General features: G+C 45.1%; 1 protein-coding gene across 5 annotated transcripts in view; it reads right to left on the bottom strand.

The window, feature by feature from the left end:
- The window catches only part of CCDC30 (coiled-coil domain containing 30), a 502,866-nt gene that overhangs the window by 208,327 nt on the left and 282,328 nt on the right, over positions 1-12,211 (bottom strand). For all 5 annotated transcript variants that reach the window (XM_083162765.1, XM_083162761.1, XM_083162762.1 and 2 more), the window contains 3 exons: positions 2,940-3,171; positions 2,198-2,374; positions 159-368 (listed from right to left, as the gene is read on the bottom strand). In XM_083162765.1, coding sequence (XP_083018891.1) covers positions 159-368; positions 2,198-2,374; positions 2,940-3,171 — 619 coding nt within the window. The remainder of the gene's footprint in view (positions 1-158; positions 369-2,197; positions 2,375-2,939; positions 3,172-12,211) is intronic.

Raw genomic sequence — 12,211 nt, 5'->3', positions numbered from 1 at the left:
GCTGCTTTTCTGACCTTGACTGTGTCTTTTATTCTCAAAATATTGGAAATGTTCATTAAAGCATAAAAATTACTATGGATTTGTCTCATACATATTTATATATTAATTTTAACAGTCTCTATAAAATACATAACAACATTTTGGTTTTGATCTCTTACCATTTTTTCAGCATCCACTGCTCTGGATTTTTCCTGCTCCAGCTTCTCCTGCCATGTGCTTTGTACTTTAGAATTTTGGTTCCTCTTTAGTATCTCAAGTTCCATCTCCTTCACTTTTTGCTGTAGCTGCTCAAGATCAGCTTCAAGACTGGAACATGTTGCAGTCACACATGTGAATTTCTGTGTAACATCATTTAATTCTGAGGCAAGCTAGGTAATAGCAAAGAATCAACGAAAATAAACGTTATATGCCCATACATACAAGTAAATACTATTCAAAATATTCATTGGGAACATGGGACCTTGTATTATCACTCAATCATAGGCATGTGCAGCACATCCTTTTAGGGTGTGCACTGCTGGAGGGGCATGTCTAATTACACAATATGACAGGCAGAGCCCCGTTACATATTACACCAGCCAGAGCCCAAGTTACATGTTATGCCAGGCAGAGCCCCCACGTTACACCAGATGGAGCTTCCAATACATGTTAATGCAGGATGAGCCCTATTATAGACATAACACCAGGCAGAGCCCCTGTTATACAAGTTACGCCAGGCAGAGCCCCCGTTAAACATGTTACGCCAGGCAGATCCCCTGTTATACACCTTACAACAAGCGGATCCCACCGTTACACACGTTACACCAGGCAGAGCCCCCGTTATCCCGGGCAGATCCCCCGTTACACACATTACACCAGGTAGAGAGCGACATGAGGGGAAGGGGAGAGAGAGAAATACAGGAGAGGAGTTAGAGAAATGGACTGAGTTGAGTGGTTTACCTGTCACCAGCAGCTGCAGAGGACTCCGATGGGAGCAGGCACATCCTGGCATTAGGCTCTGCCCCTAAATCATCATGAGTCATGGCACTCGGAGATCCCCCCTCTGCTATATCATCTTTACAGCTGTAGCCTCGGAGGAACAAGGAAGGAGGGAAAGGTGGTGGTGGAGCTGAGCTGTGGGGGTGCCCAACAAAAGGGTGTGCACCACTGTGCGCACACCTATTTTTGCAATAATAAGTGGCTTGTCTATTATAAAGCTCAAAATCGAAATAGCTACACCTTAAGCCTTAAATATTGGCTTATTGGGTATGTTATCAAGCAATTGACGATATATGGCAGCTACGGTAATACAAGAAGTTACTTCAGTGTACTTCTTTATAGAAGGTGGCTGTGCAGATAATTGCGGATTATCTTTATAGACAGAGCAATATCCAGGAAGTTAATCTCAGTGGGATGAATAGGTGTTAATATTAACCCTTTGAGTGCCAAGATAATTTGTCAAAATAGGTGTGACAATTGCCAAGAAAACCTTTATATTAACCCTTTGAGTGTCAATGTTGCTGTGAGAGATCCTCAAAATATTTGTTAAAAATGCCAGCGCTGCTCACAGCAATTTTTTTTTTTAACCTGCAATATTTAACTAAATTTCAATCAATTATACTAAAAGAACTGTCGCTGTGAACGATGCTGGCATTTTTAGTGGATATTTTGAGGATCTCTCACAGCAATGTTGGCACTCCAAGGGATAAGATATTGCACAGTACTGTGAGCCGATTCTAAATCCCCTTTCCAAACAAAAAAAAACATTTAATCTATGTACCACCCAGGTCCACCCCAAAGGGTCCACTCCATACATACATACATACATACATATATATACATACATACATAATTTTCCATTTCTTACGCAGATACAGTGGCAGTCACATACTGAATATTGGTGGTAATTCAGTAAGGGTCTCAAAACCAAAATCTTTTTTTTAGAGAAAGATTTTGCTTTTAAAATTAATTACCCCATAGACATGCAATGCTGTATATCATTTTAATGGGAAGACACTACTTAAGCATCCCATTCCCTCTCTTTTGAAAAGAAGAAGCCATTTACTGGAAAGAGACACAAAATGGTACCCTGCCTAGAGTCACACTGAGGTCACGTTTTATGTATAACACGAGTTGTATAGCATGGCGGATAGATGTATGTGGATATACTGTAGCTGTATGTAGAATGATAAACAATACTCATATGGGAATAATGTACCTTTGTGTTCTCCTTCTGTAATAGGAAATGTTGTTTCTTGGCATCCAGGTTCTTGTCTCGTTCATATCGCAGTTCCTTCTCAGCAGAGCCGCAGATGTTCTGGACTCTGTGGAGGTCTTGGCGTAGCTGACGGATTTCCTCATACTGTTGTTGGACCAGTGAATCCCCAGGCAGATGCTGTCAAATACAAGACAAAACCACACAGCAGATTTCTTTTACTGGCACTGCTAAAATATACATCCTACAAACAAAATTAAACTAAAATGGAAGCTTCCAAATATCCACACCATAAGGCTCTGGAAGTAGGTAAGAAATAAATTATGATTACAAAGATCTGACAATCATTGCCTACAATCGAGCAGGGGCATGCCAGTATGCAGCACTGGAACTCAAGTACCTGTAGTATGAGAAAATGGTATTTCCTGTCATCATACCTCCCAACTGTCACGATTACAGCGGGACAGTCCCGATTTTCGGGTCCTGTCCCGCTGTCCCACCCGCGGCAGGCATTGTCCCGCTGCGGGGAATGGCAGTTGGGAGACCCCCCAATCTAATAGCATGCGCACAGCGTCTATTCTCGTATGAAAATGAGGTTGCGGCTAATTAGCATAAGTCATGCCCTCATTTGCATACGCCCAGTCCCTATTTCCTCAGCGCAGAAGTTGGGAGATATGTGTCTTGTTGTTATGCAAGTTTCAATAAAGCTGGTTTTAAATAAATGAAGCATGACAAATCATTTTACCTCTGCTCCATCTCCATAGCTATTGTATCTGGACACTTGCTCCTGCAAACTAGAGAGTTCCTGCTTCAGTCGTGAATTTTCCTCTCTCCTGGCCTGCAGATCTTGTCTAGAGACAGTTACATCCTGTCTAAGCTGTAGATTTTCCTCCTGTAGACTTTTCTTCTCCTTCGTTTCTTCCTTGATAGATTTTTGGAGGATTTCGCATTTTTTCTTGTGTTCCAATAGCATGATGCTTTCAAATGTATAGAATATATATATATAAAAAAATCAACAGAAATAAAGTTTCAAAGATTGTCAGAGAAATGTACATCCCTCCAAACATATAGTTTTGAAAGAAAAATAATGGGCTGCAGTAAATAAAATTATTTGTGTATTTAACAAATGGCAATTGCAGAAAACATCTTTGGAAAGCTGGCAGGTAGATGGCAAACTCACCAAGAAATAGTGATTGGGTAGTAGTCTTGAGGGCTAATAAAGAACAGAGGGGCAAATTTTATTCATTCTGGTGAAGTGATAATGTAGCGGTGATAAAGAACCAGCCAAACCAGCTTCTGAGGGGCAGATTTATTAAGCTTGGTGAAGTGGTAAAGTGTCTGGTTTTTATCACCAGCCACTCAGCTCCTAACTGTGAAGTTACAGGCTTAGTTTGAAAAAATGAGATTTTTGTAAGAACTTACCGTTCGAATCCCTTTCTCTGAGTCCATCCTGGTGACACAGCTCAATCTTGGGATGTAGTGGGGTCCGCAGGAGCCAGGCACCTATGCCACTTCTTTAAGAGGCAGGCTCCTCCCTACTGCATCCCAGAATTCCTCAGTTCAACTTCAAGAGCACACATTACTCAGCACAACACCTGAACATATTAATATGCACAAACAAACAATAACCATATAATATGATAAATGAACATGAACGAGTATAACTTACTGAGCATAATCGAGGAATCGCTGTGTCACCAGGATGGACTCAGAGATTCTAAGGGAAGAAATGGGATGGGGACATTTGAAAGGAGCCTCAACATATTGTAGGGTACAATAAAGAGAAATCAAAAGGAAACATATTCTCAATGCGACATTACTCATCTGTGGAGGGCGGAGGAGAGGAAAGAACAGCCAGGTCTAAGGGTTCACTCTGAAGTACAGATTGACCTTGTTTCTCTCTGTATTCACTCCACTTAAACCATTTAATATGGATCGATGAAGCAGAGGGTGAGTTTTTGATGTTGGCTGTCTCAAACAAGAAGTGCTTATGGATCTTGTTTGCAATGTGTTGGATTGAGGGTATTACAGGTGATTTCCAATGTTGGCCTATGGCCGCCTTGGTTAAAAAACAGGATGTATCCCAGGAGATATAGGTCTCCCACGAGAGCTGTGTATTATAATGTAACAATGCCACTATAGGGTCGGGCTGAGTGCTAATTCTCAGAACATCACCTATTAATGAGAATACTTCAGACCACAGCGGGCGTAACAGCGTGCACTCCCAGAAGATATGATAGATAGTGCCAACTCATCCACAGTTCCTCCAGCAAAACCTGGAGATGGACGGCCAAAAGCCATGTAGTCGCTGAGGGGTGAAGTATGCCCTCTGACATAATTTGTAAAACATTTCCGAATGTTGGAGACATTTCGACATTTTAAATCCAGAATAGTATATTTCCTCCGGGAAAGTGGTAGATAGGTCTAATTCCCATTTCATATGGGCTGGTAGTTTCTGTTTTTTAAGCTTTTGTTATTTGATACTCGTACCATCTGGAGCTCCCTCCTTTATGTAATGGTGAGGACAATCTAGAAAATAGATTTCTATGAAAGGATGGCACCTTGGACAGGGATTTAAAAGTATCAGCTAACCAGTGTCGAATTTGAAGGAATTTGTAAAAATCTTGCTTAGGAACACCATGTTGTGTCTGGAGAGTGGAGAATTGTAAGAAAGTGCCTTCGGGGAACAGCTGTTTCAGGGATGTAAGGCCCATAGTGACCCAGAAGTCCAACGGCATATTAGGGATTAGTCTGGCGATGGATTTTAGTGATAAATCAGGACCCGGTAGGGAGACATCATCATCGTCTACTATAGTCCTATACCAGACAGAAATCGTAGCTCTGATAGCTGCACCTGGACCGCTCCAAGTTGGGGATGCATGTGAGGGGATCCAAAAAAGGTCAGTTAGATGAAATTTAGGTAAAAAAGAGCATTCTATAATTACCCAGGGATTGGGGCAGATAGAATCAAACCAGTCTCTGGCCTGAAGTGTAAGGGTCTTCCTAGATATTCGGGGCCTAGTACCCTTCCAGATGTATTTAGAGAACAGGGTGTTGAATTAAGAGATGAGGGACTTGGGAGGGTTCCTAGGGATAGCTCGGAAAACGTACATGAGCTTGGGCAACAGAACCATCTTAGAGGCCATAATTTGGCTCATCCAGGAAATCTCATGGAGAGACCACTCTAGAATAAGTTTTTCAAAGGAATTAAGTAATGGTGTGAAATTACAACCATATATATATATGACTGTCCCTAGTCACATGCACCCCCAGATATTTAATAGAGCTAGTTTGCCAGGCATAGCGGTATTTGTCTTTAAGTAGGGCAACAACATCTGGGGGAATGTTTAAGGGGAGGGCCTCTGTCTTGGACTTGTTCAGTTTATAGAAGGTGATGTTAGAATACTCCTCCAGCACAGTATGTAGTGCGGCGGGGGAACTCTCGGGGTTCAGAAGGCATAAGAGAATGTCGTCTGCGAACAGACATATTTTATGAGATAACCCTCCAATAGCTGGCCCACTAATCTCAATGGTTGATCTAATCTTTTCAGCCAGAGGTTCTATGGCTAATGCAAAGATGAGCAGGGACAGGGGGCAACCTTGCCTAGTAAATTTATAAATATTAAAGCTAGAGGAGAGGCAACCATTTACAAACACCCTCGCGGAAGGGTAGGAATATAAAGCAAAAATAGAGTCCAGGAACCTGTGTCTGAAGCCAAAGTGTAGGAGTCCTGATCTGAGATAACCCCAGTGCAATCTGTCAAACGCTTTCTCAGCGTCTAGCGAAAGCAGCAACAAGGGTTCCCGGTTCAAATCACAGTTCTCCAAGATATTAAACACCCTACGTGTGTTGTCCGGACCCCTCAACATTCTAGCTAAGAGACGGCCCGCTTTATTCCCAAAGGCATAAAAGCGCTAATTTAGTTGAGCTATATTCCGCTGAACTTCCTGAAGGGAGAATGTGATAACCTTATCCCTTGCCAACAGAAGAAGCCTATACAGAGATCTGTTAAGGGGATCCGCTTTATGAGCAGACTCTAATCTAGCCAACTCTGTTTCGGCCGATAAGAGTTCCTTTGCTTGGGCCTTCTTTAATCTAGCTGCGGTTTGTATAGCGGAGCCGCGGGTGACCGCCTTAAGAGAGCACCAGTGATTAAACACATTAATGTCCTCTGGTCGGTTAGTGGAGACATATAGGGATAGAGACTCGTAGATGGCTTGACGGGATTCTAAATGTGACAACGCAAGGTTACCCAGTCTCCATGGACCTTTATAGGAGCCCTGATCCCAAAAAAGCAGTAAGGGGGAGTGGTCAGACCAGGTCATAGGTAATATGACGACTTTGTGTAGGGAAGCTAACGTCCATTTGTCAGTTAATGCTAAGTCTATCCAAGAGTACGACTGATTTGGGTGGGAAAAGAAGGTGTAGTCCCGAACTGTAGGGTGTTTGGCACACCAGGCATCATGCAGATCATATTCACCCAGGATCAGACGAAAACCAGTAGAATGGTCTGCTACAACATGGGGGCCTCTGTGCCTACAAGGCTGAGACCTGTCTACTACGGGATCGAGGACCATATTGAAGTCCCCAAGAATTAGAAGAGCCCCCTTAGCGTATCTCTGCACTAGAGCGCAGAGATCCTGCAAAAGGACACCTGCCTAATGTTCGGGGCATAGCATGAGACCAGGGTAACCTCAGTGTTTTCCAGCAAGCCAACTAATATAATGTATCTCCCCTCCGGATAACACAGTGTTGAGAGGTAAATGAAAAGGCACAATTAGCAGAAACCAATATGGCCACCCCAGCCATTTTAAGAGGGCCATTAGCAGCGTAGCACTGGGGATATCTGTTATCGAAAAATTTGTGAGGGACCGACTTCTTAAAGTGTGTTTCCTGGACGGCTACTATATGGGCTTTTAGTTTGTGGAAGGAGGCCAAAGCCACTGAGTTTCTGGGGAGAATTCAATCCTTTCACATTTAACGAGAGAATATTAACCATTATTCAAAACAAAAGTGAGATGCTTAATGTATTGAAGCATTATACTAATCACAGGGAATTTACACGTTAGAAACATAGAATTTGACAGCAGATAAGAACCATTTGGCCCATCTAGTCTTCCCCTTTTTATCCTTCCGGTAATCTCAACCCTTTTTGATCCTTATTTCTTTGTAAGGATATTCATATGCCTATCCCAAGCATGTTTAAATTGTTCTACTATCTTAGCCTCTACCACCTCTGATGGGAGGCTATTCCACTTATCCACTACCCTTTCTGTGAAGTAATTTTTTCTAACATTTCCCATGAACCTACCTCCCTCCAGCTTCAGTGCATGTCCTCGTGTTCCATTACGTATTTTCCTTTGAAGAAAATTTCCCTCCTGTACTATGTTAGAAATATTCAAATATATGAAGAGTTTCATCATGTCCCCCCTTTCCCTTCTCTGCTCCAAACTATACATGTTAAGATCTTTTAGTCTTTCCAGGTAAGTTTTGTGATGTAGGCCATGCACCATTTTAGTTGCCCTTCTTTGTACACTCTCTAATGTAGTTATATCCTTCTGAAGATATGGTCTCCAAAGCTGGACACAGTTTTCCAGATGAGGCCATACTGGAGACCTATGCTACTGATTCCTCTCCCTATGCAACCAAGCATCGGACTAGCCTTCCTCATTGCTTTCCTGCCTTTAAGTCACTTGAAATAGTGACTCCTAGATACATTTCCATTATAATACCCTTTATACTATATTGAGCTTTTGGGTTTTTGAGTCAAGTGCATACTTTTGCATTTTTTAGCATTAAACTGTAGTTGCCATGCTCTTGACCAATTTTCAAGTTTACCTAGATCATCAGTCATTTGATTTACTCCTGGTGTGTCTACTCTGTTGCATATCTTTGTGTCATCTGCAAAAAGGCATACTTTCCCTTCAATACCATTTGCAATGTCACTAATCAGAATCAGAATCAGAATCAACTTTATTGGCCAGGTGTGCTTGCGCACACTCGGAATTTGTTTTGGATATACAGTGCAGCATCAAGCAGGGATGAGGGGGGGGGGGGGCATTACATAGGTTACATTGACACATTTAGCAGGGACAGTACAGTATCACACAGAGAATGTATACCCGCCAAGCTGCACAGCGCCTAGGCAGCCATCAGCGGCGCCACTGGTCGCTGCAGCAGCCAGGTAGGTGACAATATAAGCAGGGACAGTACAGTGTCACACAGAGAACATATACCCACCAGGCTGCACAGCACCTAGGCAGCCATTCTGTCAGCGGCGCCACTGGTCGATGCGGCAGCCAGGTAGGTGTCAATATAAGCAGGGACAGTACAGTATCACACAGAGAACATATCCCCGCCAAGCTGCGCAGCGCCTAGGCACCGCACAGCCAGGTAGGTGACAATATAAGCAGGGACATTACAGTATCACACAGAACATATACCCGCCAAGCTGCACAGCGCCTAGGCAGCCATCAGCGGCGCCACTGGTCGCTGCAGCAGCCGGGTGGTAACACTATGAGCAAAGATACCGCAGTTATAGCAGGGACAGTACAGTTATCACACAGGGGAAACACAGGGGACACAGGGGGTTACATATGCTGAGTGCACAGATCCTAGGCAGCCATTTGCGGCGCCAGCTTCCTGTAGGAGAACCAGAACCAGCGTGAAGAGCCAGCAGGGGGAGGGGGAGAAAGAGTCACCGAGGCCCGATGGAGCCAGTGGGGCCTAGGGCTGGAGCCGGGCCCTCCCTGGCTTGAGTTCCAATGGTCCAGTCATACCTCCTCCCTGGTGGGGTGGGGGGGCGACGCCAGAGTCATAAAAACGGTCTTCTGCAGCTTCTGGTGCTGGGGATCAGCAGCTGGGGCCTGCGGCCTGGTCGCTTCTCATATGTGGGTCAGCCGGTGACCGATGAGGGGGTGGGGGGGGCGCAGCTGTCCTCAGATCATGCCGCCAGGTCCTCCCTCCCTCCCGAGCCACCGGTGTCCTGCCGGGGGCCATCTCCGTGCCGCGGGTGTCTTTGGCGGCGGCCGTGTACAGTGCCGCATTTACCTTCCGGCAAAGTGCTGCTGCTGCTGCTGTGTGTCGGACGTGCCGGGCCATGGCGGCGCGCTCGAGGGTGGACACCGCGACCGTGCTGTCGGAAGCCGGCAGCTGCCGCCTGGTCCACCCTCCATCACCCCCTCCGTCCTCCCCCGTCCGCATCTCCGCGCCGCTCTGGGCTGCTCTAGGGGCCGGGGATGTAAGCTCCGTTGGATGGGAGCTCGCGTGTGTGCGACCATCCCCGGCCCCGACCGGAACTATAACTAGATATTAAAGAGCACTGGTCCAAGTACAGATCCCTGGGGTACTCCACTGGTAATATGTCCGTCCATAGAATGCACTCCATTTACTACAACTGTCTGTTTCCTATCCTGCAACCAGGTTCTTAGCAATTTAATTATTTTATAATGTAATCCCACACTTTCAAGTTTATTTAGAAGTCTGCGATGCGGGACAGTGTCAAATGCCTTACTAAAGTCTAGATATGCCACACCTACAGCCTCTTTTTGACTCTGTGACCAAAATAATAGATGAAGGGGGGCTTCATCTATTATTTTGGTCACAGAGTCAAAAAAGTCAATAAGATTTGTTTGGCATGATCTTAATAATGTTGAGGTGGGGGGACAGAATGGGAAAGATGAACAAGACAAAACGAGGGTAAAGAAGGGGAGGGGACTCTAAGAAGAGTCGTAGTAAGGCGCTGTAATAGAAATGCCTCACCCAGAGTTACAGGGGGGGGGGGGGGGGGGGTAGTGGCTATCCACCCTGCAGCCTTCTAGGTAATAGAAATACACTTAAGCACTGGCCAAGTTAGGTAAAGCGGTCTTTAGGACTAGGACTACCAAGAAATGGAAAGTCAGAACAAATGGGAAGTATACTCAAAATTCTTGAATATCACTATATATATAGGACCAACTGAGCATACTCCAGAGAACCAGCAGCGGGCATTAGTTGTTACACTCATTAGTTAGAAGAGTACAGGTTAATGAATGCTTGAGTACCACTAAGAGGGCGTACCGGGGTATGCTCAGAGGTGACACATAGCAAAAATAGTATAGGTAATAAACTTACTAATCGGATGATAAAATGGAGTAATTCAAAGAATTACATCTAATACTTGAACTATACATTTACACAAAAGGGGGGTTGTCGATCGCACAGGGTATTTCTATTTGTAAAGGTACCTTCCAATTGCCATACATGAATTGTTTCAATATCAGTGCAAGGTGTGCTACCGCTAGGCACTAAAAGGGATACATGGAGGAAACAACAGAGTGCCTTTGTTGCGGTGCACAAAGAAGAGGGTATAAAATAAAATGTAACCTTTAATAAGTATATTTAAAATGTTGCGAAGATAAAACATACATATAATACACAAAACAAGGGTTTGAATAAAAAGAAATTGGATTTCCTAACGTGGCGGGGGTCACAAAGATGTATGGTCTTTTTACTGAGTATTAGATGAGCACATGGGGTGCAGCCAATGTCAGTGAAGGCAGTGGATTTTATATAGTATTCCACAGAATGGGAACCTTATCCCTATTCAGCCTTACAATCAGGAGTGATATGTGCAGAATACTGGGTGCGGGCGGCGTCCCGTCCGCTGCCTGTCTTAATGAATGCTATATAAGACGGTCCAGAACTCACATCTATCTTAACAGTAAATTGACGCTTCTATATGACAATATGGTTTTCACTACCTATCTCCGCTGGATTAATATTGTAGTTAGCGGGATGGTGTCAGTATTATTGGTGGCAGCGTGTGCCTAGGTTATATAGTCGCCAGCAGGGCCCTGCGGCTTCCATTTACTGCTGATCAATGGATACCAGGCTCATATATTCCTTATGAGCTCATAGGCTGCAGGGTGAGGAGAAAGCTGTTAATGCATAGGACAGCTGCACATTGTGGTCAGGCAGGTGGGAGCCTCACAGCAGCTCGACTGTAATATGCAGGAGCTGACTTTTCCGGTCTCATCCAAGAGGGAGGGTGCAAGGGCACTGTATATGATGTAGGGAAGGGACACACAGCACCTTGGGCACCAGTTATATATTTTATGGAAGAAGCTGTGTTCCCTTGCTGAAGATTGTATTTTCACTATATAGATGCCTCAACCAATATGGCCGCCTCACCACAGCACAGAGATGCTGGTCTAGGGAAGACACGAACAGCCTCCCAGTTCCCTTAACCTCTTATCCACCGGCCTGGGGAGCGTCAGGAGGCTCCTGGGGAGGTATTGGCAGTCCGTCCACCACCTCATTGCAATTCCAGCGGCGTCTTTCCGCCAAGGAGCCCAATTCCTGGGTACCCCCGCAAATTGAGGCCCCGGCTTGAGATCTCCTTTCCACTCCTGGAGCCGGAGTGGAAAGGAGATCCCCCGGAAGACGTTGGGCTGTACAGTGCAATATGTAGTGGCTCCTAAGGGAGCTCAATAAAGGTGCTGCTGCCTGAGATGGCTGCTGGGCCACGCCCCCAGAGCCACCCTTTTCTGAAAAAAGATAGATAAAGCAGAAATGTGAACTTTCAAGGCCTGCAAACTCAAACATGGGCAGATTTACGGGAGGTGCACCCGGGCACGTGCCCCACCTGTCATTTCTGCCTTTAATTGTTTTTAAACCCATAGCTGTTAATTACTTTCGGCCAGTGGCGTAAAGGCCCATACTCACCTGACGATTTTCAGCTAAAAATCGCCTGGTGTGTATGGTCCACAGATCCCCCACTAGCGATGATGCATGCTCCCGCATCATCGCTATGAAAGTGGTTGATCTGCTGGTAAAACCAGCATGCCTGAAGATGATGGTTCATTTTGGAACCATCATCGCTCAGTGTGTGCGGCGAGCGATGATGGCCCGGCCTCCCTCCCCCTGCTACCTCCCCGTCCCCTGTCCAGCGCTCCCATCCATTAAGTATTGTGGCAATTGCTCCTTCTGCTCCCTCCCCCAGTCCTGCTCTCCCGTCCGTTTTCATTATAGACGCC

The sequence above is a fragment of the Crinia signifera genome, chromosome 19 (assembly GCF_055691185.1).
Source record: "Crinia signifera chromosome 19, ASM5569118v1, whole genome shotgun sequence".
Lineage (NCBI taxonomy): Eukaryota > Metazoa > Chordata > Amphibia > Anura > Myobatrachidae > Crinia > Crinia signifera.
The sequence above is the reverse complement of the archived record's forward strand: the minus strand, read 5'-3'. Positions and strand labels throughout refer to the sequence as shown.